We start from the raw sequence: 24177 nt of genomic DNA, 5'->3' as shown, positions 1-24177 counted from the left end.
ACTGGAGCTTAGCCTAACCGCCGCAGTCCGGTCCCCGGGCGTGCGGCGCCCCCCCTCTGAGGTGGCGCCGCCCCTCACCCCCCGCCTCTGGGCTGCCGGTCCGCGCCCCTCAGCCCGGGCGTCCTTCCGCGCCGGCAGTCATCGCCCCTTGTTCCCCTCCAGGCCGACCCGCGCCTTGGGGCCGCTGCAGGGCCCGGCGCTCGGCGAACCAGACAGACCCCCGCCCGCCGGCCCCCTGACCCGGCCCGAGCCCCCGCCGGCGCACCCCGCCTGGGCGCTGCTCTGCGCCCCGTGGGCCGCCCGCCGCCCGGCCGGCCGCCTCGCCCTAGCCGCGGCGCTCGCCCCAGAGCCGCCCCTCAGGCGGGCCCCGCACCCGGGCCTCGCGCCCCTGCTGGGTCTCCACCCTCACCTTGATTGCCTCCTTTCCTCCACATTCGCCCTTCATCCATCCCTCTCTCCTGCAGTGCTTGCGCTCCAGGCCCGAAAGAAAAGGACCAAGGCCAAGAAGGACAAAGCCCAAAGGAAGTGAGTCTTGTACCCCAACATCCCATTCTTTGAATTTCCTCCCGCACTTCCTTTCCTCTGGTTTCACCTCTTGAACTTGCGCCGGGTTTGGGCACCGCGCGGCCCCGGCCACATGGCCTCGGAGTGGCCTTGGAGGGTCGCACTCAATGAACCCTGTGGAACCGAGCCGACGTTGCTGAGGGCCAGGCCTGGGTCTTAGCAGCCCCGGGCCTGCTGGAAAGGGCTGTTGGAGGAGGACCAGAGCCCGCCCGGTACCTTAGCTCACCAACTCCGGAGAGGAGGCACCGCTCCCCGAGTTTGGGCCTCCCGGCGGAGCTGGTTGATCAGTATCAGTTTGTGGACTGTTGGTCTCTTCCGTACCTGCTTCCCCGAGTCTTAACTGGACTCCTACGTCTGTACCGTAGGCCGTCAGGGAGTTCTTAAATGAATTTTCCGCATTTTGGTCTGCCAGCCACACGCTCTCGCTTACAGAGGAGGGCACGGAGCGTTCCCCTGGGTTAGCCAACTTCCTGAGCCTGCTCGGCGCATCGCCGGCCCTGCCGTGTGCGGGCAGACCACTGTGTATACAACCGGCTTCTCTTATCGCTCCTCTCCTCTTAAAACCTCAAGTCCTCGCCCTCAGTGCACATTACCTTCTGGAGTGTCGGCGATGCTGGTTTGGTGTGTAAAGTGCCACATGTCCGGGTTTATCAGCAGGATGCATAACCGTGGTTTAGCGCCACTGTGGGAAACACAAAAGTTGGTCCCATCTTAGAAATGCCCAGTAGAGGGCTTCTGCCAGTGAGGCTTAGCCGAGAGAACTTTTAGCTGGGGCTGACGTTTAATTGCCCCGTGTCTTGGAAGTTGTCTTTTAGGCAGTTTGTGTTGAGAAAAATAAATGCATTATTTTCTTGACACTTTTCCATTTACTTGATGTTATGTGGAGTTGCATACAGCTTCATTCTTCTTGAGCTGAAGCGAACATTTCTGAGGTTTTCCTGGGTTACCTTTCTCAATGATACTGCCAGATGTGGTGTGTGTCTGTGTGGTTTTGGTGGCTCCCGTATGTTTGAGAAGAGCACATAATGACTTCTATCAATAGAGCTAAAGTGGTAGGTGACCTCACCTCTTGTTCCATTTCTATCAACTGCCTTATGAAATTTTTTATTTCGTAAAGTGCTTGGTAACCTACACATTTAAATATGAGTTTATCTACATGTGTTTGTTTGACTCTTGATTATCCATGTGTGGATAATTTCAAAACCAGTTTTTAATCCCAGATTGGCTTAATGGAAGCAGCAGAGAAGCTAACCTGGTTCTTGTCTGCAGTGGGAATTTAAATGTTACCCTTTTTTTTTTTGTATGTGCCTTAGTTTTGTTAGTCCCTGTGGAGATGTTGAGATGTGTTATAAAACGTTATCTTTTCTGCTGATGTGGGGAGATGATAATTTTATTATGTACTGTACTGTTTAGAAAAGATCTGCCCTCTGTCCACATAGAAATTAATTTTGTATCAACCTGAATAGCCTAAAATTTGGGAGGAAAGTATAGATGGGTGTATTTATTTATTTATTTATTTTTAAGTAGTTTCCACACCCAGTGTCAGGCTTGAACTCACCACCCTGAGATGAAAAGTTGCATGCTCTACGGACTGAGCCAGCCAGGCACCCCCCCATCATATATTTTTATTTAATATTTTTTTATTTTATTTATTTTTAAAGATTTTATTTATTTATTTGACAGAGAGAGCACAAGCAGGGGGAGCAGGAGAGGGAGAAGCAGGTTCCCCTCCAGGCAGGGAACCTGATGTGGAGCTCCATCCCAGAACCCTGGGATCATGACCTGAGTTCAAGGCAGTTGCTTAACCACCTGAGCCACCCAGGCACCCCTGGATCATATATTTTTAGTACCAGATATTCATTACTTTGGATTATCTATTTAGACCATGTGCTTTATTCCTAAAGCCGAATGTATGTGCTTTGGATTATCTGTTACTCCTTAACTCACTGGTGTATAATTTGTTATTTGCATACTTGCACAAAAGCAGTTAAATAGCATAGCAGTTATTTTACTGACTATTTGATCTTGCACAGCTTTAACTCCTGAACTTTTATGTAAATGAGCCTTCATTTACTTACAGTTTTAAAGATGCTTTATTTATTTATTTATTTTTTAAGATTTTATTTAGTTATTTGACAGACAGAGATCACAAGTAGGCAGAGAGGAAGGGAAGCAGGCTCCCTGCCAAGCAGAGAGCCCGACTTGCCGGCTTGATCCCAGGACCCCGGGATCATGACCTGAGCCACCCAGGGGCCCCAAAGATGCTTTATTTTTGTTTTTGTTTTCAGTTAATAGTTTTTCTTGACAATTTTAACTTTTTGTTTGTTTGTTTCTTCAGACTCCTTTTAAGTAGCTGAAATGTCTAATTAACTTGGTTAGAGTACTGTGTCAGAAGTTCAAGCCCCACCTGACTCACGTAACTTGACTCTGCTCCATGATTCCTGACTGCGCTCCTGATTTCCAGTCGTTTTGCAGAGGCAAAATGCTAGTTACCAGATTAGTCAAGGAGAAGGTCTGAGGAAGAAGCATGACATAAGGGGCGCCTGGGTGGCTCAGTGGGTTAAGCCCCTGCCTTTGGCTTAGGTCATGATCTCAGGGGCCTGAGATGGAGCCCTGCATCAGACTCTCTGCTCAGCAGGGAGCCTGCTTCCCCCTCTCTCTCTGCCTGCCTCTCTGCCTACTTGTGATCTCTGTCTGTCAAATAAGTAAAATTTTTAAAAAAAGAAGCATGACATAAAATTTGGTTTTTGGAAAAAGAAAAATGGTCTTTGGAGTGAGTCAAATCTGGTTTGAATTGAGATTTTGCCACTTACAGCAATCTGACTTTGGATAATTTAGTTAAGGCTATGGTCTTATATATTGTTATGACTAGTTGCTGAGTCATGATGAAAACTGATTAAGAATTTACAAAAATTAAGGATTTAAATGAAAAATTTTAGAGACTTTTGGAAGTACAGGTGGAAAGGATTTCAGTCTCCTAATTTTGTAGATGTTAAAACTAGAACCTACATAACATGAAATAATATTCCATGGAGCTGGAGCTGGTTGTAGCACAGTCAAAACTGGGATCCAGGGCTCCTGCCTTCCAGCTCAGTGTTCTCTAGCATGTGTTTCCTTCAGGTTGACTTTGGGGATTTTTAGTTGTCTTACTTGAAGATTTTGCCTCCATTTCACTTTCTCAGACATTGTATTCTTATTTACTAATATTAACTAGTGGATGATAATCTCTGTTTTACTTTACAGATAAAGAAATTGAGATTTTTCCATATTACTCCCATAGAAAAGTGTAAAGCCAGGATTCAACCCTGGGTCTCATGGATCCCAAAGCCCTTGGTACTAACCATTGCTGTCTCTCAAGTGACAGTTCCTTCTGATGTGTCTGAGGACAGACAAGGTAGAAACTGAGCAAACTAGGGCTTCTAAATAAGGTACCTCAGGATGCCTGGGTTAAAGTTTAAGTACCTACTGGCTCGTGGCTATATTTCTAAAAGGGCACAATTTTCTGTCTGTCTTTGGTCATTCAAGTTTTTTCGGTAATTTCAATATATATATCAATAGGTGTGTGCCTTTATCTGTTTGTCATAAGCTTTTATAATTTAACACCCTTTATGTTTGCTTTTGACATTATTTCTTATGGAACATGATTCCAGAATAGATTTCATATTTAATAATTTTGTTGCTAGGGGCGCCTGGGCGGCTCAGTGGGTTAAAGCCGCTGCCTTCGGCTCAGGTCATGATCCCAGAGACCTGGGATCGAGCCCCGCATCGGGCTCTCTGCTCAGCAGGGAGCCTGCTTCCCTTTCTCTCTGCCTGCTTCTCTGCCTACTTGTGATCTCTGTCTGTCAAATAAATAAATTAAAAATCTTTAAAAAAAATTTTTTTTTGTTGCTTAGCTGAGGAAGTTAGTTGGGACGGTAATTTTTACTTTCTTTGAAGTTAAAGAACTTTATGAATTTAGTAGTCAAATTACCTGCACTGGAAAAGTGATTTTTGCTTCTTTTAGCACTCACTGATCAATGCAGTTAAAAGAGAGACAGCTTTATTTCCTAGTTTTCTGAAAGATTTGTTACATTGAAAATTTAGAAGAAAAGATAGTGGAAAATTTCTAACATTTTTACCCAGTAGAGAGTAGAGTACATAAACTTGAAACAATTTTTTTTGGCTAAATGGTTAGATGCTTTATACACTTAACAATGTACCTTGGAAATTGATTCTGTATCAGTTCCTTATAGTGTAGCCTTACTATTTTTTTAAAGTCTGCCTTTTTCACTAAGGCTTAGAAATGGTTCAGTTTCAGGACACCTGGGTGGCTTAGCTAGTTAAGCATCCGATTCTTGATCTCAGCTCAGTTCTTGCAGGTCTTGATCTCATGGCCGTGATTTCACGCCCTACATCGGGCTTCACGCTGGGCATGAGACCTACTTTAAAAAAAAAAAAAAAGAAAACAGAAGAAATGAATCCGTATTAGGGCACAATTGAGTAGCTTCATCTAGCATTCCATCATTCCATTAATTGGTTGTATCATAATTTATTTTAGCTCTTATTAAGCAATATATATACATGTATTTATTTCCTGTTAAGCATATCTATATATACATTCAAAAATGGAATCATGAGTATACTTTTCCCTAGGTAGCATTATCATGCATGTTTTTCTTTCTTTTTTTTTTTTAAGGTTTTTATTTATTTATTTGACAGACAGAGATCACAAGGAGGCAGAGAGGCAGGCAGAGAGAGAGAGAGGGAAGCAGGCTCCCTGCTGAGCAGAGAGCCCGATGTGGGGCTCCATCCCAGGACCCTGGGATCCTGACCTGAGCTGAAGGCAGAGGCTTTAACCCACTAAGCCACCCAGGCGCCCCTCATGCATGTTTTTCATAACACTAAATATTCCATATCCTTTTCATTGTTCTAGTGTATGTTGTTTCCAGTTTTTCACAATTCACAGCTAAAATAAATAAGCTTTTGGATGACAACCATTGCTCACATCAGTGATTATTTACTTAGGATAAACTCTTGGAAGTGCTATTACTGGTATGTAGATTTTAAAGGTTTTTAAATTTGGGGTGCTTGAGTGGCTCAGTCAGTTAAGCGTCTGCCTTTGGCTCAGGTCATGATCTCAGGGTTCTGGGATGAACCCCCACGTCCTTGGGCTCCCTGCTCAGTGGGAAGTCTGCTTCTCCCTCTCCCTCTGACCCTCCCCCTGTGCTCGTGTCCGCACTTGCTTGCTCTCAAATGAATAAATAAATATAAATAAATAAAGGTTTCTACATTCATGTTGTCAACAGAGTTTTCTCCAGAAACATTAACTAGTTTAATTAGGAATTAACTAGTTGAATTTTCGTATTCATTAAACAAGTAATTTTTTTTTTTTAAGATTTTATTTATTTGACAGAGAGAGATCACAAGTAGACAGAGAGGCAGGCAGAGAGAGAGAGAGAGAGAGGAGGAAGCAGGCTCCCTGCTGAGCAGAAAGCCCGATGTGGGACTCGATCCCAGGACCCTGAGATCATGACCTGAGCCGAAGGCAGCGGCTTAACCCACTGAGCCACCCAGGTGCCCCTAAACAAGTAATTTTTTAACAACTTCTGATATCCTATCATTTTTCCATCCTCTGGTACATCAGTGAAAGAAAAACCTCTTTGTCCTTGGGAACTTTATTTTCATGGGGGAGGGGGACAGAGAATAAACAGTGCACATAGTGAGTACCTTATGTGGTATATTAGGCAGTTAGTTGGAAAAATAGAAGATAAGGGGAATTGAGGAGTGGGGATGGCGGTGAAGTTTTAAATAGGGTGATTGAAGCCATATTGAGAAGAGGGGAATGAAGGAAGACTGCTCCAGACAGTGTTGGAAGTGGGAATATTCTTGCACATCCTGCTTGGGCACCAGAACTGGGCAGTGTTACTTAAAAAGCTTCCCAAATTTGGTAATCTGTAATTTTTTTGTTGTTGTTAATCTATAATCTATATACCTATGGATAGGTAATCTATAATTTCAATTTCCTTTGTTACCAATAAGGTCAGCCATTTGTGGGATGTATTTATTGGCCCCTTCCTTTCTTTTACCCATTTATAGATCATTTTTGTGATATTAAGAGCTATTTACTAAGAATATACCATTGTCATGTGGCAGATTTATATTTCTCAAGCCTTTCTAATTTCATTTATAATGTGTTCTTGACATAAATTGATTTTTTAAAAATGTGGCAAACCTGTCTTTTCCTTTGCTTTTTATCTTTGAAATTTTCAATGTCAATTATCATCTTTAAAAAAGTTTTGTTTGTGATTCCATTAAAGTGTGTGGTTGCAAAATTGCATTTCTAGAATTACAGTTGTCAGAAATACTTTCTTGTCCTCTTTTCTTCCTCAGTAAGTTTATATTATGTTAGTAAATTTTGTTTACATGCCTTTCTGCCATAGTGAGGCCCAGAGGCTTGCCAGATTACTGTATTCCTTTAGATTACTTGAAATCAGTAACTTATGGAGGTGCTGAAGTGGTAGGTACTTAGGAACTCCTTTATCAAAAAGGAAGAAAAGACAGGCTGGTCAACTAGATTCAGTTTTTAATAAATTTCTTAGACCTGGCGAGATAACTGCGGCAAACTTTTTCTCCCCATCTTAGGGAGACTTTTTGCTCCATGCTCCCCAGATCTTCTCTGTCACTAATGCTAATTTAGGGACTAGTTTTATTCTTACATTGTCTAAAGTATTATTGTAACGCTTCTCTCACTGTAACTGAATTAATTCCAGGTAAGTAAGAAAATTCAGATGGCCAAGAGGTTTTTTTGAATTCTTCATTTCCAGTACAAGGCAAATAATGATTTAGCTAAGGAGAGATAGATAACTGGATGCATTTATAATCTTGGGGGTTTTTTCATTGAATTTGAGATGCTCTCATTTTTAAATTACACCATCTTATATTTATCATGTAGAAAAAAACCTACCAGTTAAACACACCATTCGCTGTCTTGATTTCAAAGGTGTGGGAATGTTAGGAGACCTGTTTGTGTTTGAATTTGTGAAATGCAGTAATTCCAGTGATGTGTGGAATTGGGAGCACTTTTCTTTTTAAAAGCTTTATTGTGGGAAATTTCAAATTTATATGAAAGAGAAAATGGCAAAATAAACTTTTGTGTATCTATCTCAACTTCAGCAGTTATCAGCTATGGCTAATGTTTCATTTTTATTTCCTGCTTCTGCTCCCCTCCATCTTTTTTTAAAGCAAATTGCAGACATCATATCATTATGTAAGATATAGACTCTTAATTTTCTAAACATGGCTACAGTACTATTATCATACTTAAAATTTTTTGAACCAAGGCCTTTATTGGTTAATTTTAAGTTTGTTTAAATCCGGATTCATAAAATCATTATATTGCTATTGTTTGAGAAGTCTCTCTGGTCTTTTTATCTGTTGGTTCTTCGGGTTTTTTTTTTTTTCCCCTGCAAATTTGTTTTTGCTAGACTGCTTCATAGGTGGTGTTGTATACTTCTACCAGAGGTTACCTGCTGTCTGATGAACTTTTTGTGATGTTAGCAGCCACTGGTCATTGCCTAGATCCATCTTATTTAGGGTTGCAAAGTGGTAATAGTCTGTTCTTTAATTTATTAATTATATTGTTCTATAAAGAGAAACTTTACCTTGTCTCTTTGGTTACCCAGAGAGACACTTCATATATGTAAGACATGGATAAATACTTTCCAATTTTCATATAATGAATTAGATTCCCAGCATCCTCCAAAATGACCAAGAAAGATTTATTTTAATATAAACTCACAGATTTAAACATTTGTGTTTCAGTTCATTGTATTGGATTTTTTTTTTCTGGTACAGCTTTATGGAGGTATAATTTACGTATGAAATTTGCCTTTTTAATGTGTATAATTCAGTGGTTTTTAGTATGCTCACAGAGTTGTGCAACCATCACCATGATCGAATAAGATTGAAACGTTTTCATCATCCCAAGTAGAAACCCTTTACCCATTAGCAGTCACTCCTCATTACCCCACAATATACCCTACCTCCAATCCTAGGCAATGACTAATCCACTTTTTTGCCTATCTGGACATTTCATATAAAGGGAAGCATATAATAAGTGGTCTTTTGTGACTGGCTTCTTTACCTTAGCATAATATTTTCAATATTTATGGCTTTTGTAGCATGTATAGTCTTTTTTTTTTTTTTTTTTAAGATTTTATTTATTTATTTGACAGAGAGAGAGAACACAAGCCGGGGGAGCAGCAGACAGAGGGAGAGGGAGGGGGGAGAAGTAGACTCCTTGCTGAGCAGAGAGCATGATGCGGGGCTTGATCTCAGCACCCCGGGATCATGACCTGAACCAAAGGCAGATGCCCAGCGACTGAGCCACCAGGTGCCCCTGTATAGTCATTTTTATTGATTGCCCCATCTTTGGTCAGTTGAAGTCCCTTCGAGATGGCCTGGCCCCAAAGTCCATTTGACTTAATCTGAAGCATCTTTTATAGCTTTTTGGCTATCGGGTATGACAATTTGTCTAGAATTATCTTGTGCATTTTCTGCTCAGACCAGGAAATAGGCCTTTCTCTAAGAAGCTTTTTAATGGGAAATGGCATTTCAGAATCACAATCTAGGCGCTTAAAGTGTTTATTCCTACCGAGTTAGTCATTGTTTCTAGGCCTTGTCTGTGATTGGAGCTAGGAAATAAGTTTGTTTTTTTTTTTTTTTTTTTCTTTTAAAAAAAAATCATGAGTTCATGTTATACTTAAAAATCGAATTAAATGACCCAGGGACTTTTTCTTAGCCTTGTTTGATTTTACATCTCCCATCTCCTCTCTCCCACACTGGAAACCCCTTATTCTCAACAGCACCAACATGATTACTTGTTCTCCTTTTCCCACAGTGTAAATACAGAAGAGTCACAGAATGACAATGCCAGCACTACCACCAACATAAGATCATTAAAGCAAGCTAATGATTTTTTGTTGTTTTTAAACCTTAAGATATATTTCCCTAGGGATGTAGAGTCAAATTACTGAGTTTTAAAGTTACTTGGGCCAGTTCCTTGCTGTGTAATTATGTTACCACCTGGTTAACACAGCTTCATTTGTCATTTTGCTCTCATTTTATAGCATCTTTGGTGTTTTTTAAGATTCCAAATCTTACAGAATTGGAGTCACCTGTGTTTTTAATTTAAAATAAATATTGTATGTAATTTGCGATTGTGTTAATTTATTTTTGGAATGTGGCTTATAAAACATACTCTGAGTAGGCCAAAGGGGAAGAGTGGTTATTAGAATGTGTGGAGTAGACCTCCTCCTTTGTATCTGAAGAAGAAACGACTTCTTAGCTCTCCTTCATTGTCCTGTGAGAAGATGAGTCCAGTGTAATCAGAGCTTCAGATTTTTCAGGAGACTCTGGAAATCTTTGTTTTCCTGTGATTCTCCAGATTATTTTGATTTTTTTTTTCTTTTTCAACCATTGTAAACAAAAGTTTAGGGCCAGGATTTGCCTTACAGTCTGCAGTTTGTCATCTCTGCCAGAGTCCGAACAGGGTGAGGGTTAGGTATTAATAGCCTAATTAATTGGCTTAATACTATATCAAGTACCCTTTCCTAAAGTTACAGTAAACACAGTTGTGGAAGAGCCCTGTTGTTCTGTGTACTATTCTGTGGTTCTGTTCTCTTATTGGAGAATGTACTTTGGGAATTTGGGAAAAAAACATGAGATCAGCTATGAAGATTGGCGTATCCAGTTTTTCAACTCTTTTGACAAAGAATGATTTCAGAATGTTATCAGAAGCCACAAAATAAATATACTTTGTTCATTTTCAGGGAAGTATAGTAGTACTGGACATAAAAGTCAGTTGGCAGGAGCTAGATAAATAAAAATCATGTTCGTTTGTACCATAACGAACCTTCAGTTGTATAGATAAAGATTAAAGTTGAGGGTAATTTGTTGCTATTGGGTAGTAAGTTCATTGGTGGCCTAAATGCCTTGGACAGTATGGATGGGTATTTTAGGATAGCTTATCAAGAAGTTTGAGAACATTTAATACATATGGTTGTTTTTTTTTAAGATTTTATTTATTTATTTGACAGACAGAAATCACAAGTAGGCAGAGAGGCAGGCAGATACATATGGTTGTTTTTTTTTAAGATTTTATTTATTTATTTGACAGACAGAAATCACAAGTAGGCAGAGAGGCAGGCAGAGAGAGAGAGAGGGAAGCAAGCTCCCCGTTGAGCAGAGAGCCTGACATGGGGCTCAATCCCAGGACCCTGGGATCATGACCTGAGCTGAAGGCAGAGGCTTTAACCCACTGAGCCACCCAGGCGCCCCAATACATATGTTTTTTAAGGACTTTTTTTTTTTCTTAAGTAATTTCTACGCCCAACATGTGGCTCATACTTAGAACCCTGAGATCAGGAGTCACACACCACACCAACTGAGCCAGCCAGTTGCCCCTTAATGCATGTTTTAAATTAATATATAAGAATTGTCACAAATAGGGTGCCTGGGTGGCTCAGTGGGTTAAGCCGCTGCCTTCGACTCAGGTCATGATCTCAGGGTCCTGGGATTGAGTCCCGCATCGGGCTCTCTGCTCAGCAGGGAGCCTGCTTCTCTCTCTCTCTCTCTCTGCCTGCCTCTCTGTCTACTTGTGATCTCTCTCTGTCAAATAAATAAATAAAATCTTAAAAAAAAAAAGAATTGTCACAAATAGTGATGAACAGACATCAGAGCCATGAAGTTTGGTGTTGGTAGGTACGATGAGTCACATTGATGACCTTTGTATTTGATTTACTCAAATTCTAAATTCTTTGTTTTAAGTGGCTAAGTGTTTTTTAAAAAGGCTACCAGTACTTTCGGGGTGAATTTGTGAACTTTTGTTTCCTGAAATACTAAGGTAATCTTATTTTGTAACTGATTATAAATGTAGTTTGTGGCAACTGTATCTTCTCATTCACTTTGCTTTTAATTATGGTGCTGCTTCAGTTTGTGTCCTTCTAACCAAGGAATTTGGTCAAAGGTGTTGGGTTCTTTTTACTCATGAGCTTGGTGGCAAGCTCACTTGATACTCCTTTTCTCTTCTACAACTGTCTGTGCCTTTGAGAATAGATTTAACAGAAACTGTATTTTGCATTTTTATTTGCTAGTATTAACAATATAATGTGATTAAATTAATTAACTTGTGCTCATGTTTCTAGGTGGAAGGTTGGTATAGGTGTATATGCTTGTGTGCGGTTCGCCAAAAAGAGCTTCTCTTTTTAAAACACTGTTCCAGGTTCCAGCTTTTCTCCAGCACCATTGCTGGGTAGATTTGGACAATGTCATTTGACTTCTGGAATCTGACATGGCTTATCTGTAGATGGTGAGATGCTGAGGGTGAAACTGCATGGGAGTGCCTAGCCTAGCCTAGTGTGAAGCTAGAGTAAAGTGCTGGTGGTTACTTCCTTCCTTCCTTCCTCATGTTTTCTTCCTTACCTTACATGGGATTACCTTTGACTTTTATGTGACATTTCTTACTATTATTCATGTATCAAATTAATGGTTTTAACTTACCTATTGGTGTTTCCTCTATATTAATCTGTATATATAAAGTCTGATTTGGGATATAATGGCCTAAAAGTCAGGGATAATTTATATTTAATTAACACCTGATAAACTTAGGCACTCATATATTTTTTTTAAAGATTTTATTTATTTATTTGAAACAGAGAGAGAGATCACAAGTATGCAGAGAGGCAGGCATAGAGAGAGAGAGGAGAAAGCAGGCTCCCCGCTGAGCAGAGAGCCCGATGCGGGCCTCGATCCCAGGACCCTGAGATCATGACCTGAGCCGAAGGCAGAGGCTTAACCCACTGAGCCACCCAGGCGCCCTCATTTTTTTTTTTTTTTTTTTTTTTTTTTTGATGGTGCCAGATCCTAGCTCCGGTTTAGGATTACTGAGTTGAGGTTACTACTTGAGCATGTCTCAGAAGTTAAGTTCAGCTTGTCAATTTGCAAAAGAAAAAAAATACCTGTCAGGAGAAATATATATGGAAAAGTAGTGGGAGAACTTTAGTACTTACTGAGCTCTGCTATGTTTAGGTGCTGGAACTTAAAATAGAATCTTATTAAAATTTTGCATCAGATCAGGTACTTCAGCAGAAGAGATGCAAAGATGGTTTTGTGCACGTTCGCCTCTTCCCCTCAAGGGGCATACAAGCTCTTAAGGGAGATGAGTGTACAGATATGATTTTCTCTTCATCTGTGTTAGTTCCCTAGGGTTACTGTAACAAAGTACCACAAACTGTATGACTTAACCCACAGAACTTTATTGTCTCATAGTTCTGGGGGCTGCTTCTCTGAAATCAAGGTGTCATCAGCAGGGTTGGTTCCTTCTGAGGGCTGAGAGGAAAGAATGTTTTTAGGCTTCTGTCCTTGTCTTGAAGATTGACATCTTCTCCCTGTGTCTGTGCATCATCTTCCCTCTGTGTGTGTCCCAATTTGTGTTTGAATTTTTACCTTTTATAAGGACACTAGTGATATTGGATTAGGGTTCATCCCAGTGACCTCATCTTAACTTGTTCACCTCTATGAAGAGCCTGTCTCCAAATAAAGTCACATTCTGAGATACTGGAGGCTAGGACTCCAGTGTATCTTTTCGCGGTTGGGGGGTGGGATACAGTTCAACCCATAACACAGTCCCTGGAAGACCTTTCTCTGCATTAGGAGATTCTATAATTCTTTATTCCCCACAGTCAAAAGAAGTGAAGACTAAAGTTTACAAGTATGTAATCTAGAGTTGCTGCGTGCTGTCTCTAGTCAGCTTTTAGGCATCTCTTACCTCTTTACTCAAATGTTACAACCCTATTTAAAATAACGTTGGTGTACTCTGTCCCCTTAGCTTAATTTTTCTTCTTAGCCCTTCTTGTAGCCTGACATTATAGAACTTGTATCTCCTTGAGAGACATTGAATAAGCCTTTGATGGAACATTGCAGTCCCAGCTTTAGCTATGCATTGGCAAAAACTCAAGAACCAGATAGATTCAGATTATTTAGGGCTATTTTTTCACCTCATGCTAAAATGTAAACATGATGAAGACCCTAGACTTTTTTTTTCTTTTTCTTTTTTCGCTCATGGTTGCATTTCCAACGCCTAGAAAAGTGCCTGGCACAAATACTTAGTAAAAATTAGTTAACTAATGAACAGATAATTGCTTATTCCTTTTCCCTTATTTCTTTCCTGCAGTGCTACAATTTATGTATTAGGCCCTGTATTAAGTAGAGGATAAGCATAATGTCTATAAGGTAGATTTTTATCCTGTCCTCTTTTTACACAGCTGAAGGACAAAGAACTTCCTAACCTGGCAGTTTATCCAAAGTCATGGAGCTCTGGTAAACTATAGAGCCAGGATCAAACCTAATAAGTCTCATGGCATCAGAGGCCTTGCTTGGAACTACTATCTTTGCAATGTCTCTTGTATTTTTGCTTTCTACTTCTGCTACCTTTTACTACCTTCTTGACAAAGGAATTTTTCTAAAACACTGTTTTTATAGGGTTACTTTGCTGCTTACATGTCTTGATGACTTCCACATAAAATAATTCAGTGCTTGACATTTAAGGTTCTTCACAGTCTCCTTCGGTAGGGGACTGGTTTGGGGTGGGGGGGGTGTCACGAACAATCGAAGGATGGTGAGTAATAGCTAGGGATGAAAGAGAAGATACATGCCTTGTATGTATCCCTTTTCTAGGCATTTGGGTTATAGGCATAGCAAAATAAAATCTGTCCTCATGAGACTTATATTCTGGGAGTGTGGGAAGGAAGACAAGAAAATGTTAACTGCTGAAGAAAAATGTAGAAGGGTAAGGGGTTGGGGGGAGGGCATGCAGCCACTTGATGTTTTATATAGGAGTGTCAAAGTTCTCTGAAAAGGCAACACTAAACTCAGAACTAGAGTGATATAGTCAGAGATGAGTTTGGGGGCTAGTGAAAAATTGGATCATGAAAGGCCTTGTAAGGCCATTGTGAAAAAATCTGTTTTGATTATAGTACTTGACTGGTATTGGTGCTTATTTAAAGATCAATTGTGTTTTTGTTTTCTAAGTATAATTAAGTAAAAAATGCTGTGCATGGAAACCTAGGCTTCTGGGATTGGAAGGTCACAGAGTGCCATCTAGTGGTTGTTGATCATAAATGTGGGTGAGCCTTCCAGACTGTAAGAAGGCTCTACAGTAGTTTGTTTTTGCCAGCTCAGTCATATAAATGGAAAATGTAGATGCCTGAGGAAAACCTTCATTTACGAACTGTTTGAGAGTAATTATAAACATTGTCCCCCATACCCCTAAATATTTCATGTATTGCCTTAGAACAAGGACGTTCCCTTATATAACCAGAATTATCAAAATAAGCAATAAAATACTGATACAGCATTATTATTTAATCTGGATCTTACTCGATTTTGCCAACTGTCCCAATGTCTTTATAGAAAAACAAATTTTTTTCTGGCTTAGTATCTAACCTAAGATCATGGATTGCCTTTAGTTTTTATGTCTCGTAATCTAGAGCAGTTCCATAGCCTGCCTTTGTCTTTCCTGACATTGACATTTTTGAAGAATATAGGCCATTTATTTTCTAGAACGTCTTTTGGTTTGGGGTTGTCTGTTTCCTCATGATTTAGGTTTTGTGTGTTGGTGCCACCAAAGTAAATTGTATCTTCCTTGGTGTATCACATCATAACTGTCTCAGAATTGGCATTGTTCCCTTTAATTGCTTAATTAAGGTGGTGACTACCCAGTTTCTCCAGCATAATGTTATATTTTCCTCCGCAGCAAATCACAAGTTCTTTGGGGGGAGATACTTTGACCTGTGTAAATAACTTTTTCCTCATTGAAATTTCACTCTTTTAGTATCCATTGTTGATTCTTGCCTAAATCAGTTGTTATTATGACCGTTGCAAATAGTGATTGCCTAATTCTCCCATTTTCTGCGCGAGTTATTGGTCAGCATTCTGTTGTTAGAAAAAACTTTCCCCTTTCCCCATTCATAATCATAGTCCTAATCCTTGGTATGAATTTAGGGAGTCTGTTTTATTCAGTGAGTTTTAATCCATTATTCTCATTATTTGATGCTCATATTCTTTCATATTTGACCAGTGGGAGCCCTTTCAAGCTGGCACCTTGTCTTTGGACAAGTTTTCTGCATTCTTTGAGCACTTAAGACTTTCTAGCACAACAAAATGTTCCAGGTGGATCTTTGCCTGCTCCAACACTGGAATCAGTCCTTTCTCTAAGGAGCCCTGGTTCCTTTTTTTGAAGACTTAGAAACCAAGATTTGGGTATGATTTTAAGGTCCAAAAAATTCTATGTTGGGCAGTATGTTGGCATAGTAGGACGTTTCTGTGACATCACAGTTCTTTATTTCCAGTGAAAATCTTAGGTGGCAGAACCTGTGATAACCTCCTCACGCCTTCACGCCTGTTCTTTGGTATTACCCTACACTGAGCAGGTTGCTGGAGCAATGATAATTAATGTTGTAGGAAAGCTCCATGTTTCTATTCTTGAAACAATACCATTGTAGAATTTGTGATTAATAAGTTCCCTAAAATATTGAATACATGAAGACTCATTTAAATAATGATTAGCTCTCCCCAAATTAATACAAAAATGTCCTATCTAGTAACAATATTCAGTTAAGAACTAAAGCAGATTTTAAATTTTATGGAAAAATACAAATGTAAGAGTAATAAAAATTGTAAAAAGTATAATAAGAAGGATGGGATTGGAACTGCCCAGATATTTTAAATGCTGTGAAGTTGTAATAATTAAAATTGCTTGATACTTACCCTTGAATAACAAGACAGTGGAACAGAATAAAGAATCCAAAAAACAGTAAAGGCATGGGATTTTAACACCATAAAAGTTGTATTTCAAATGAATTCAGAAAAATGGATTCCAACTGCTGTTGGAAGAACTGGGATTAAAAAAATATTCTTGACCTGTTCTTAACACAGTTAATTAGAGGTGGAGCAAAGGTTTAAACATTAAAAAAGAAACAACATATAAGAAAAAATGTGAATGTTAAAAGTGAAATAATCTTGGAGGAAGGCATGACCAAAAACTGTATCTAAAGATTGAAATATTTTATAAGAATAAAAGATGTATACATGTCAAAAAGGAGAAAGTCAGGAAAGTCAAACCAAAAAAAACTGGGGGAAAAGTACTTTTTTTTTTTTTTTTAAGATCCTATTTATTTATTTGACAGACAGAGATCACAAGTAGGCAGAGAGGCAGGCAGAGAGAGAGGAGGAAGCAGGCTCCCCACCTAGCAGAGAGCCCTATGCGGGGCTGGATCCCAGGACCCTGAGATCACGACCTAAGCTGAAAGGAGAGGCCCCAACCCACTGAGCCACTCAGGCGCCCGGGGGGAAAAGTACTTTTCAACCTGTGCTCGGACGTGATGATGTTCATTGGGCATGCCGTTTGGTTCGTTTCTGTTTGCATTCCATTTCAGGTTCTCCCACATCCTAGTTGGTTTTGTATTTTTATTTTGGGAGCCAAAGGACACATTACTGTGTTTTTGAAGAGTCAGAGCTATAAGAGAAGATATAATCAGAAGTGCACTTCCTCTTCATTCTGGCTATCCTCTTCCCCGATTTTTCTGTCTCTTTCCCGCTTACCCATTGTTGCTGTAGTTTCTCTATTCTTCCTGTGTTTCATTTTGCACAAATGAACAGGTGCATGGATTTTTTTAATATCCTCTTCTTTCTTCCATGGATGATGGCATACTGTAGCTACTCCTTTGCACTATGCTTTTTCCGTTTAACTGTGTGTCATGGTTGTCTATTATTCTATATCAGTTCATAAAGAACTTCCTCAGCGCCTTTTTTTTTTCTTGTTTTGCAGCGCATAGTGCTCACTTGTGTGCACATACCACACTGTATTCAACCACTCCCATGTGTGGGCATTTAGGTTGTTTTTAATATTTTGCAATTACAAACAAGGCTGCAATGAATAGCCTTCTGCCAGTGTTATTTCCAGTTTTTTGAAGGTGTTTCTTTCAGGGTAGATTCCTAGAAGTGGAGTTACTGAGTTGGAACCCAAGTAGGTTTATCATTAATTATTACTACATTTCCTTTCAGCAGGATTGCCCTGTGTGCATTCTCACTAGCAGTGTATCAGGTGCTTATCTTCCAAGAGCTTCACCAAAAGAATGTATTTTTCGGCAGTCTGATAGGTGAGAAATGGTATCTCAGTATTTAATTTACATTTTTCTTTTCAATGAGTTTCACCTTTAATATGTGTGGAGCATCGTTTTTACCTGTTTTTGTAAATTGTCTCATCTCTAGCTTTTTTTCTTTTGGAAAAAAAATTTAAGTCTGTGGCAAAGTTGAAAAAAAATGGGATGATAGCCTGTAATTGTCTTCTTCTGTATTCACTAGCTGCTGACATTTTGCCATATCTTCTCCCATCTTTCTACAACAGAGTAACACAATTTGATGACTTATAGCAGCTGTGTGCATCCATGAAATCACCACTGTAATCAAAGTACAGAAAATTTCATTGTACCCAGAAGTTTCCTGCTCCTTTGTAGTCCATTCCTTCCTATATTGCTGGCCCCAAGCAATGGCTGATCTATTCTATGACATTATGCTTCAGTTTACATTTCTAGAGTTTTATATAAATGTAAATACACATCATGTATTCTTTTGTATTTTGCTTCTTTCATTCAGCATAATGATTTTTGAGATTCATCCATTTTTCCTGTGTATCAGTAACTTATTTCTTCTTATTGTTGCATAGTATTCCAGGGTATGGCTTTACCACAATTTGTTTCTCCATTCACCTTTTGATGATCATCTGGCGGTTTCCAGTTTCTGGCCTTAAAGCTGCCTACATGTAATTTTGTTGCCGAACCGTTTGAAAGTTACAGGTCTCATGACACAGCATCTGTAAATACTTCAAGATACATCTCTGAAGAATGATATTTCCTTTAATAAATGCAGTAATGTTATTACACTGATAATGAGCACACCTAAGAAAGTTAATATTATTTCAGTGTCATCTAATACTCTGACCATATTTAGATTTTCCTGTTATCTCAGATATGTCTTTTACACCTTCTTTCCTTTTTTGGATCTAGAATTTAGTCAGGGTTCAAGCATTGCATTTGGTTATGTCTCTTCAGCTTTAGTTATGTCTAGGTTTCTACATAAGGAGAACTCCACATCCTCTGTGCTTTCCCTGCCTCAGACTGGAATCATCCATTGCCCCAAATAACCCCCTTGTGCATTTTAGTGAGTAATTATATTTGGAAACCAAGATCTAGGTACTGCTCCTGCTCATTGCTATTAGGATTCTCTTGTTTCTAGGCCTTTTAAGTGGAAGTTGAGGGTAGAACTAAGAAATATATTTAAATATATACTTTAATAGTGTGTGTGTGCGTGTGTGTGTATTATTTATTTCATGGTACTTTCAGTTCAAGTGTATTACAGGTTTTCTTTACTTTCTCTCATTCTATATTGGTATGTCCCTTCTTTGTTCTCAATGAATCTGTATTATTCCTTTTGCTTTCCTCCAGTTACACACAAGTACTTTCAAGATTACGTGTCACTGTCAACACTAAATCGATAAAGTGCAACGTTTCCAATAGTTGTAGTTCAAGTCCTAGCAATATATCTCACTTAAGGATGCATAGATAGCTGTCCAAAATTAATTGAATTAACTTTTTCTCCTGTTTTATTGATTTAATATTCAGTTAATTTATTTTTTCCATCTGTTTACATTCAATATTAAGGTTTGCTTTTTCATCATTTTTTCTTTAATTTCAGTAATATAGATACTGTACATGGTTTAGGGAGTCAGTTCCCATCCCTTTCCTCTTTTCCTTGTCCCCCACCCCACCTAAAGGTGACCATTTCATTCCTTTTTTTTTTTTTTTTTAAGATTTTACTTATTTTATTAGGGAGAGAGTGCATCCACATGGGGGGAAGAGCCAGAGGAGAGGGAGAGAATCTTAAGCAGACTCCACGCTGAGTGGGGAGCCCAACACCAGGCTTGATCTCACAACCTAAGGTGATCATGACCTAGGGCAAAATCGAGAGTCAGACAGTTCACTGACTGAGCCACCCAATGGCTTTTCTGATTTATCTCTTTTTGTAAAAAAGTATATATGTATTATTTCTTCATCTGCCTATACATAAAATAATAAGCGTACATTCTTTTGCAGTGTGCTTTTTTCCCCCTCCTTAATAGTATATCTTGGAAATCACTTCATACCAGTACTTAGAGATCATCATTCTTTTTATGGGTTCCCAAGTTTTTTCGAATTCTTACTTTACTTCAGAGAAACCCCAGCTGGAAATTAGAGTTGATACATATGGGTGTGATGGTTGCAAGAAAGGTGGCTAGGAACAGGAGTTGGTACACCTATATCCAAGAAATGGCCTGTTCACTTATATTTTTTAGGTTATAATAACTATTTACAGTATATGTATGATTCCCTGCTTTACCCAGTGTTTTTACTTAACACAGATACCAGTGTGATTAACTTGAATTATAGGGCTTTTAAAAACATCCTTTGAGATTCTGTGTTTCCCCATCAGGTTGGCAAAGAACAAAAAATAATATATAGTATTGAAAAGGAAATGAAGAGACACGGTCATATATTGCTGATGGGAGTGTAAATTGATAAAGCATCTATGAAAGCCCATCAGCAGTATTATCAAAAAGTAATTTGCACATACTCTTTTTTTTTCAGTGTTCCAAAATTCATTGTTTGTGCACCACACCCAGTGCTCTATGCAATATGTGCCCCCCACAATACCCACCACCAAGCTCACCTCACCTCCCCTGCACATACCCTCTTCTAGGAATTTGTTAAACTGATAGAGGTATATGTGTAAAGAAGTATTAAATACAAGGTTTAGAAGTTTGTGACAACAGAAGAAAATGTCCACAGAAAGCACGTTTTTTAAAAATTAGGGTATACCCTGCTTCCATTAAAAATGAAGTACCTGCATCCCTACTTTGAGAATTATTATAAAATGTTACTGAATGAAAAAAGAATGCTTTGAACACTGTATTGCATGCTAACAATAGTTAAAAATAAGAATGTGTGTATATGTGCATATATACCCATACATACATTTATTATATAGAATGATATAGGAGAAACGGACTTACCCTTTGGAGAAGGGAAAAGGGGGATGGGGAAGCTGGAGTAAGATAAGAGAGTTTTGTTTTGTTTTAAGATTTTATTATTTATTTGTCAGAGAGAGAGAGAGCACAAGCAGACAGACTGGCAGGCAGAGGTAGAGAGAGAAGCAGGCTCCTCGCTGATCAAGGAGCCCGATGTGGGACTCGATCCCAGGACCCTTGGGATCACGACCTGAGCCAAAGGCAGTGGCTTAACCAACTGAGCCACCCAGGTGTCCCAAGAGAGTTATTTTTTACAGTGAATAGCAAAAGATCCAAAGTAGTAAGTGGCTGGAAGAAGATTATTTCTTCCAAGGTTAAAACTCTGGGGATGTATCTTTAGCCGTTTACAGTGGCTCTGCTCCACACCACAAAGTGTCATGTGACCACAAACTCCTAGCTCACTGGTCCCGCCATCCTGGATTTTGGGTGTTGTGCTTTGGGGCCAAGGGAGCATCTTGTTTCAGTCATAGGAAGGGGTGTAGGGTACTTGCCAGTTTCTTGAGGAGAGTTTCCCTCTACATGGCCCGTAAATAGCTGCAAGGGAGACTGGGAAATGTGTCTCTCTTCTGGTAGTCCATGTGTCCAGCTTAAAAAAAAAACAGTAAGTACTGTAGAGGAATAAAATGGAAAGTGGTGTAACAGTCTCTGCCATAATATCATATTGCTAAAGTTTGAAGTTTTTGTGGTGTAAGCAAACTAAGTTGATCTGATAACCTAAACCTTTTTTTTTTTTCCAGCCTGAAGGTTAAGTAACTCACATGGTTAAATAGTTAATTAGTATAAAGAGGTTTTACTTTACTCTGAAAATAGTTTCTTTGAATGGCTGCTGCTTGAATTCATTTGAAATCATAGAGCGATTTCAAGTGACTACAGGACACTAAACTAAACTTTAGAGTTCCAAAAAGTATTAGGTATGGAAACATTTTCAAGTAGGTTTTATTTTCTTTTTTAAAGGTTTTTTTGTTTTGTTTTGGTTTTGGGTTGTTGTTGTTGTTGTTGTTTTGACACAGAGAGACAGAGTACAAGTGGGCAGAGCAGCAGGCAGAGGGAGAGGGAGAAGCCTGCTCCCTGCTGAGCAAGGAGCCTGATCTGTGGGGCTGGATCCCAATACCTTGGGATCATGACCTGAGCCGAAGGCAGCCACTTAATGGACTGAGCCACCCAGGTGCCCTTCAAGTGGGTTTTATTAAAAGGAACCCATGAGGTGATAGAAATTAAGCAGACTTTCAAATTTATGAATTTTTCCAAACTAAATTATGGAAATTGTTCTGCGAGGTATCCTCATGAAGGTCTGCATTTTGTAGAGACTTAAGCTGGCCCACATTTTTGCTCCTACTTGTTTTCATAGTTAGCACCCCATTCTTTGTGCTCTTTCAAGCGCCCTTTGAAAATTAAGTGCTTGTCTCCAGATCTGCTCTTACAGCTTCTTTTTTCTCTCTTGCTACTGTTCTTGCTCCATCGCAGTACCTTTCTTTATGAAAAGCTATTAGTTTGCTGCTGTTGGCCAGATGGCAAAAACTCTCAATAAGCAAAGAGAATCTCAGTTCCTTGGCTTTGTATTAGTCCAGGGATAGCTTTAATTTCTATCAAAAACAGAAGGAGGGGAATACCGTGCCTTATTTAAAGTCAGCTCTGTTGTGTAATTTACAAACAATAAAATGAACCCATTTTCATAGTTCGGTATATTTTGACAAACATATACACCCATGTAACACCCCCTCCCCATCCTGACCCTGAGCCAGGTCTTCCTTCTGTTACTGTAGATTAGTTTGGTCAACGGACTGAGATAAACGGATTCATACAGGATGTACCCTTCAGTGTCTGTCGGTCTTCTGCTCAGCATACCGATTTTGAGATTCATCCATGTTTGTTGCCTATGTTAGTAGTTTGCTCCCTATATTAGTAGTTTATTCCTTTTTATTGCTGAATACTAATCTATGCCTATACCTCAGTTTTTAGTCTTTTTCTCCATTGGTGGCCATTCGTGTTATTACGTGTTTGGGCCTATTATGAATCAAGTTTCTATGAATTTGTGTATAAATCTTTGAACATATCTTTTCACTAGGATTGGACTTAGGAAAAACATCAAAGTGTTTTCTTAAAGAACTCAACAAGAAAACATTCCTTTTCATGGAAATCAGTAGATAAAATGAAACCTTTTGTAAAATTGAAGGATAATTATGATTTATTAACAGGGGCCAAAGAAATAAATTCTGTTCAATTCAGTAAACTTTTGAATACCTATGAAATGTTAGGGAATATCTAAAACAAAAATGGATAAGACACAGTCCCTGTCCTTGTGAAAATTCAACCTAGTTTCACATTGGTTGAGAGCAAAGAAAAATTAATACTGTTACACAGATATTCCTAACTGCTAACTAACTCTAGTTAACCAGGTGTCAGAAAAGAAACCGTTTTCACTGGGGCGCCTGGATGGCTCAGTCAGTTAAGTGTCAGAGTCTTGAATTCAGCTCAGGTCATGATCTTGGGATCATGAGATCAAACCCTGAGTTGGTCCTGCGCTGAGTGTAGAGCCTACTTGAGATTCTCTCTCTCTCTCTAAAGAAAACACACAAAAAAGAACATATTTTTCATTATTGAACAAATATCTGCTTTATAAAAGGAAATCTCTTCTTTGGCATTTTGGTGGTTTATATAAATGGAATTCATAGTTTACAGAAATGGAATTCATAACTATTCCTGTACTAGAGTTCTATAAGCCACAAGAAAATAATTTATTAGTTTATAGTTGGACCATGTCAAGAAAGTGGATTTAGGGGCGCCTGGGTGGCTCGATGGGTTAAAGCCTCTGCCTTCGGCTCAGGTCATGATCTCGGGGTCCTGGGATTGAGCCCTGCATTGGGCTCTCTGCTCAGCAGGGAGCCTGCTTCCTCCTCTCTCTCTTCCTGCCTCTCTGCCTACTTGTGATCTCTCTCTGTCAAATAAATAAAATCTTCAAAAAAAAAAAAAAAAGAATGTGGATTTAATGCTTTCCTATGTATCCCATTTTTTTTAATGTTTGAAGTTGTTAATCACAGAAACCTAAATATCCAATAAAGTAGAAATAACAAATAATGTATCTGTGTAGAATATTGTTTTTAAACATAATAATAATGACTGTAAAATATTGAATAAAATACATATAAAGCATTGAAAACAGCTTGATTCTGTCCTAATCCTTTTTCTCAATTATGAGAAATTTCAAAAATCTAGAAAAGTTGAAAGACTAGCATAGTAAATACTTTGTATATTTATCCATCTAGGTGTATTAGTTATATATATATATATATATATATGTAAATACTTTTTATTTTTTGACTGAACTGTTTGAAAGTAAGTTGCAAAATCTATGACACCATATCCCTAAATACTTCAGCTCACTCCTCCTAAGAATATGGATGTTCTTTTATGTATTTGTCTTGGCTGTGGTAATGGTATTATGGTTAACAGTAATT

The 24177-nt window shown here is 39.0% G+C and overlaps 1 protein-coding gene across 1 annotated transcript in view; it reads left to right on the top strand.

Moving 5' to 3' along the window:
• The window catches only part of SRPK1 (SRSF protein kinase 1), an 82266-nt gene that overhangs the window by 198 nt on the left and 57891 nt on the right, over window positions 1-24177 (top strand). Inside the window, 1 exon segment of the mRNA XM_047733211.1 lies at window positions 3-525. Within this exon segment, the coding sequence (XP_047589167.1) occupies window positions 3-525 (523 nt within the window).

Source organism: Lutra lutra, chromosome 6 (assembly GCF_902655055.1).
Source record: "Lutra lutra chromosome 6, mLutLut1.2, whole genome shotgun sequence".
Lineage (NCBI taxonomy): Eukaryota > Metazoa > Chordata > Mammalia > Carnivora > Mustelidae > Lutra > Lutra lutra.
The sequence above is the reverse complement of the archived record's forward strand: the minus strand, read 5'-3'. Positions and strand labels throughout refer to the sequence as shown.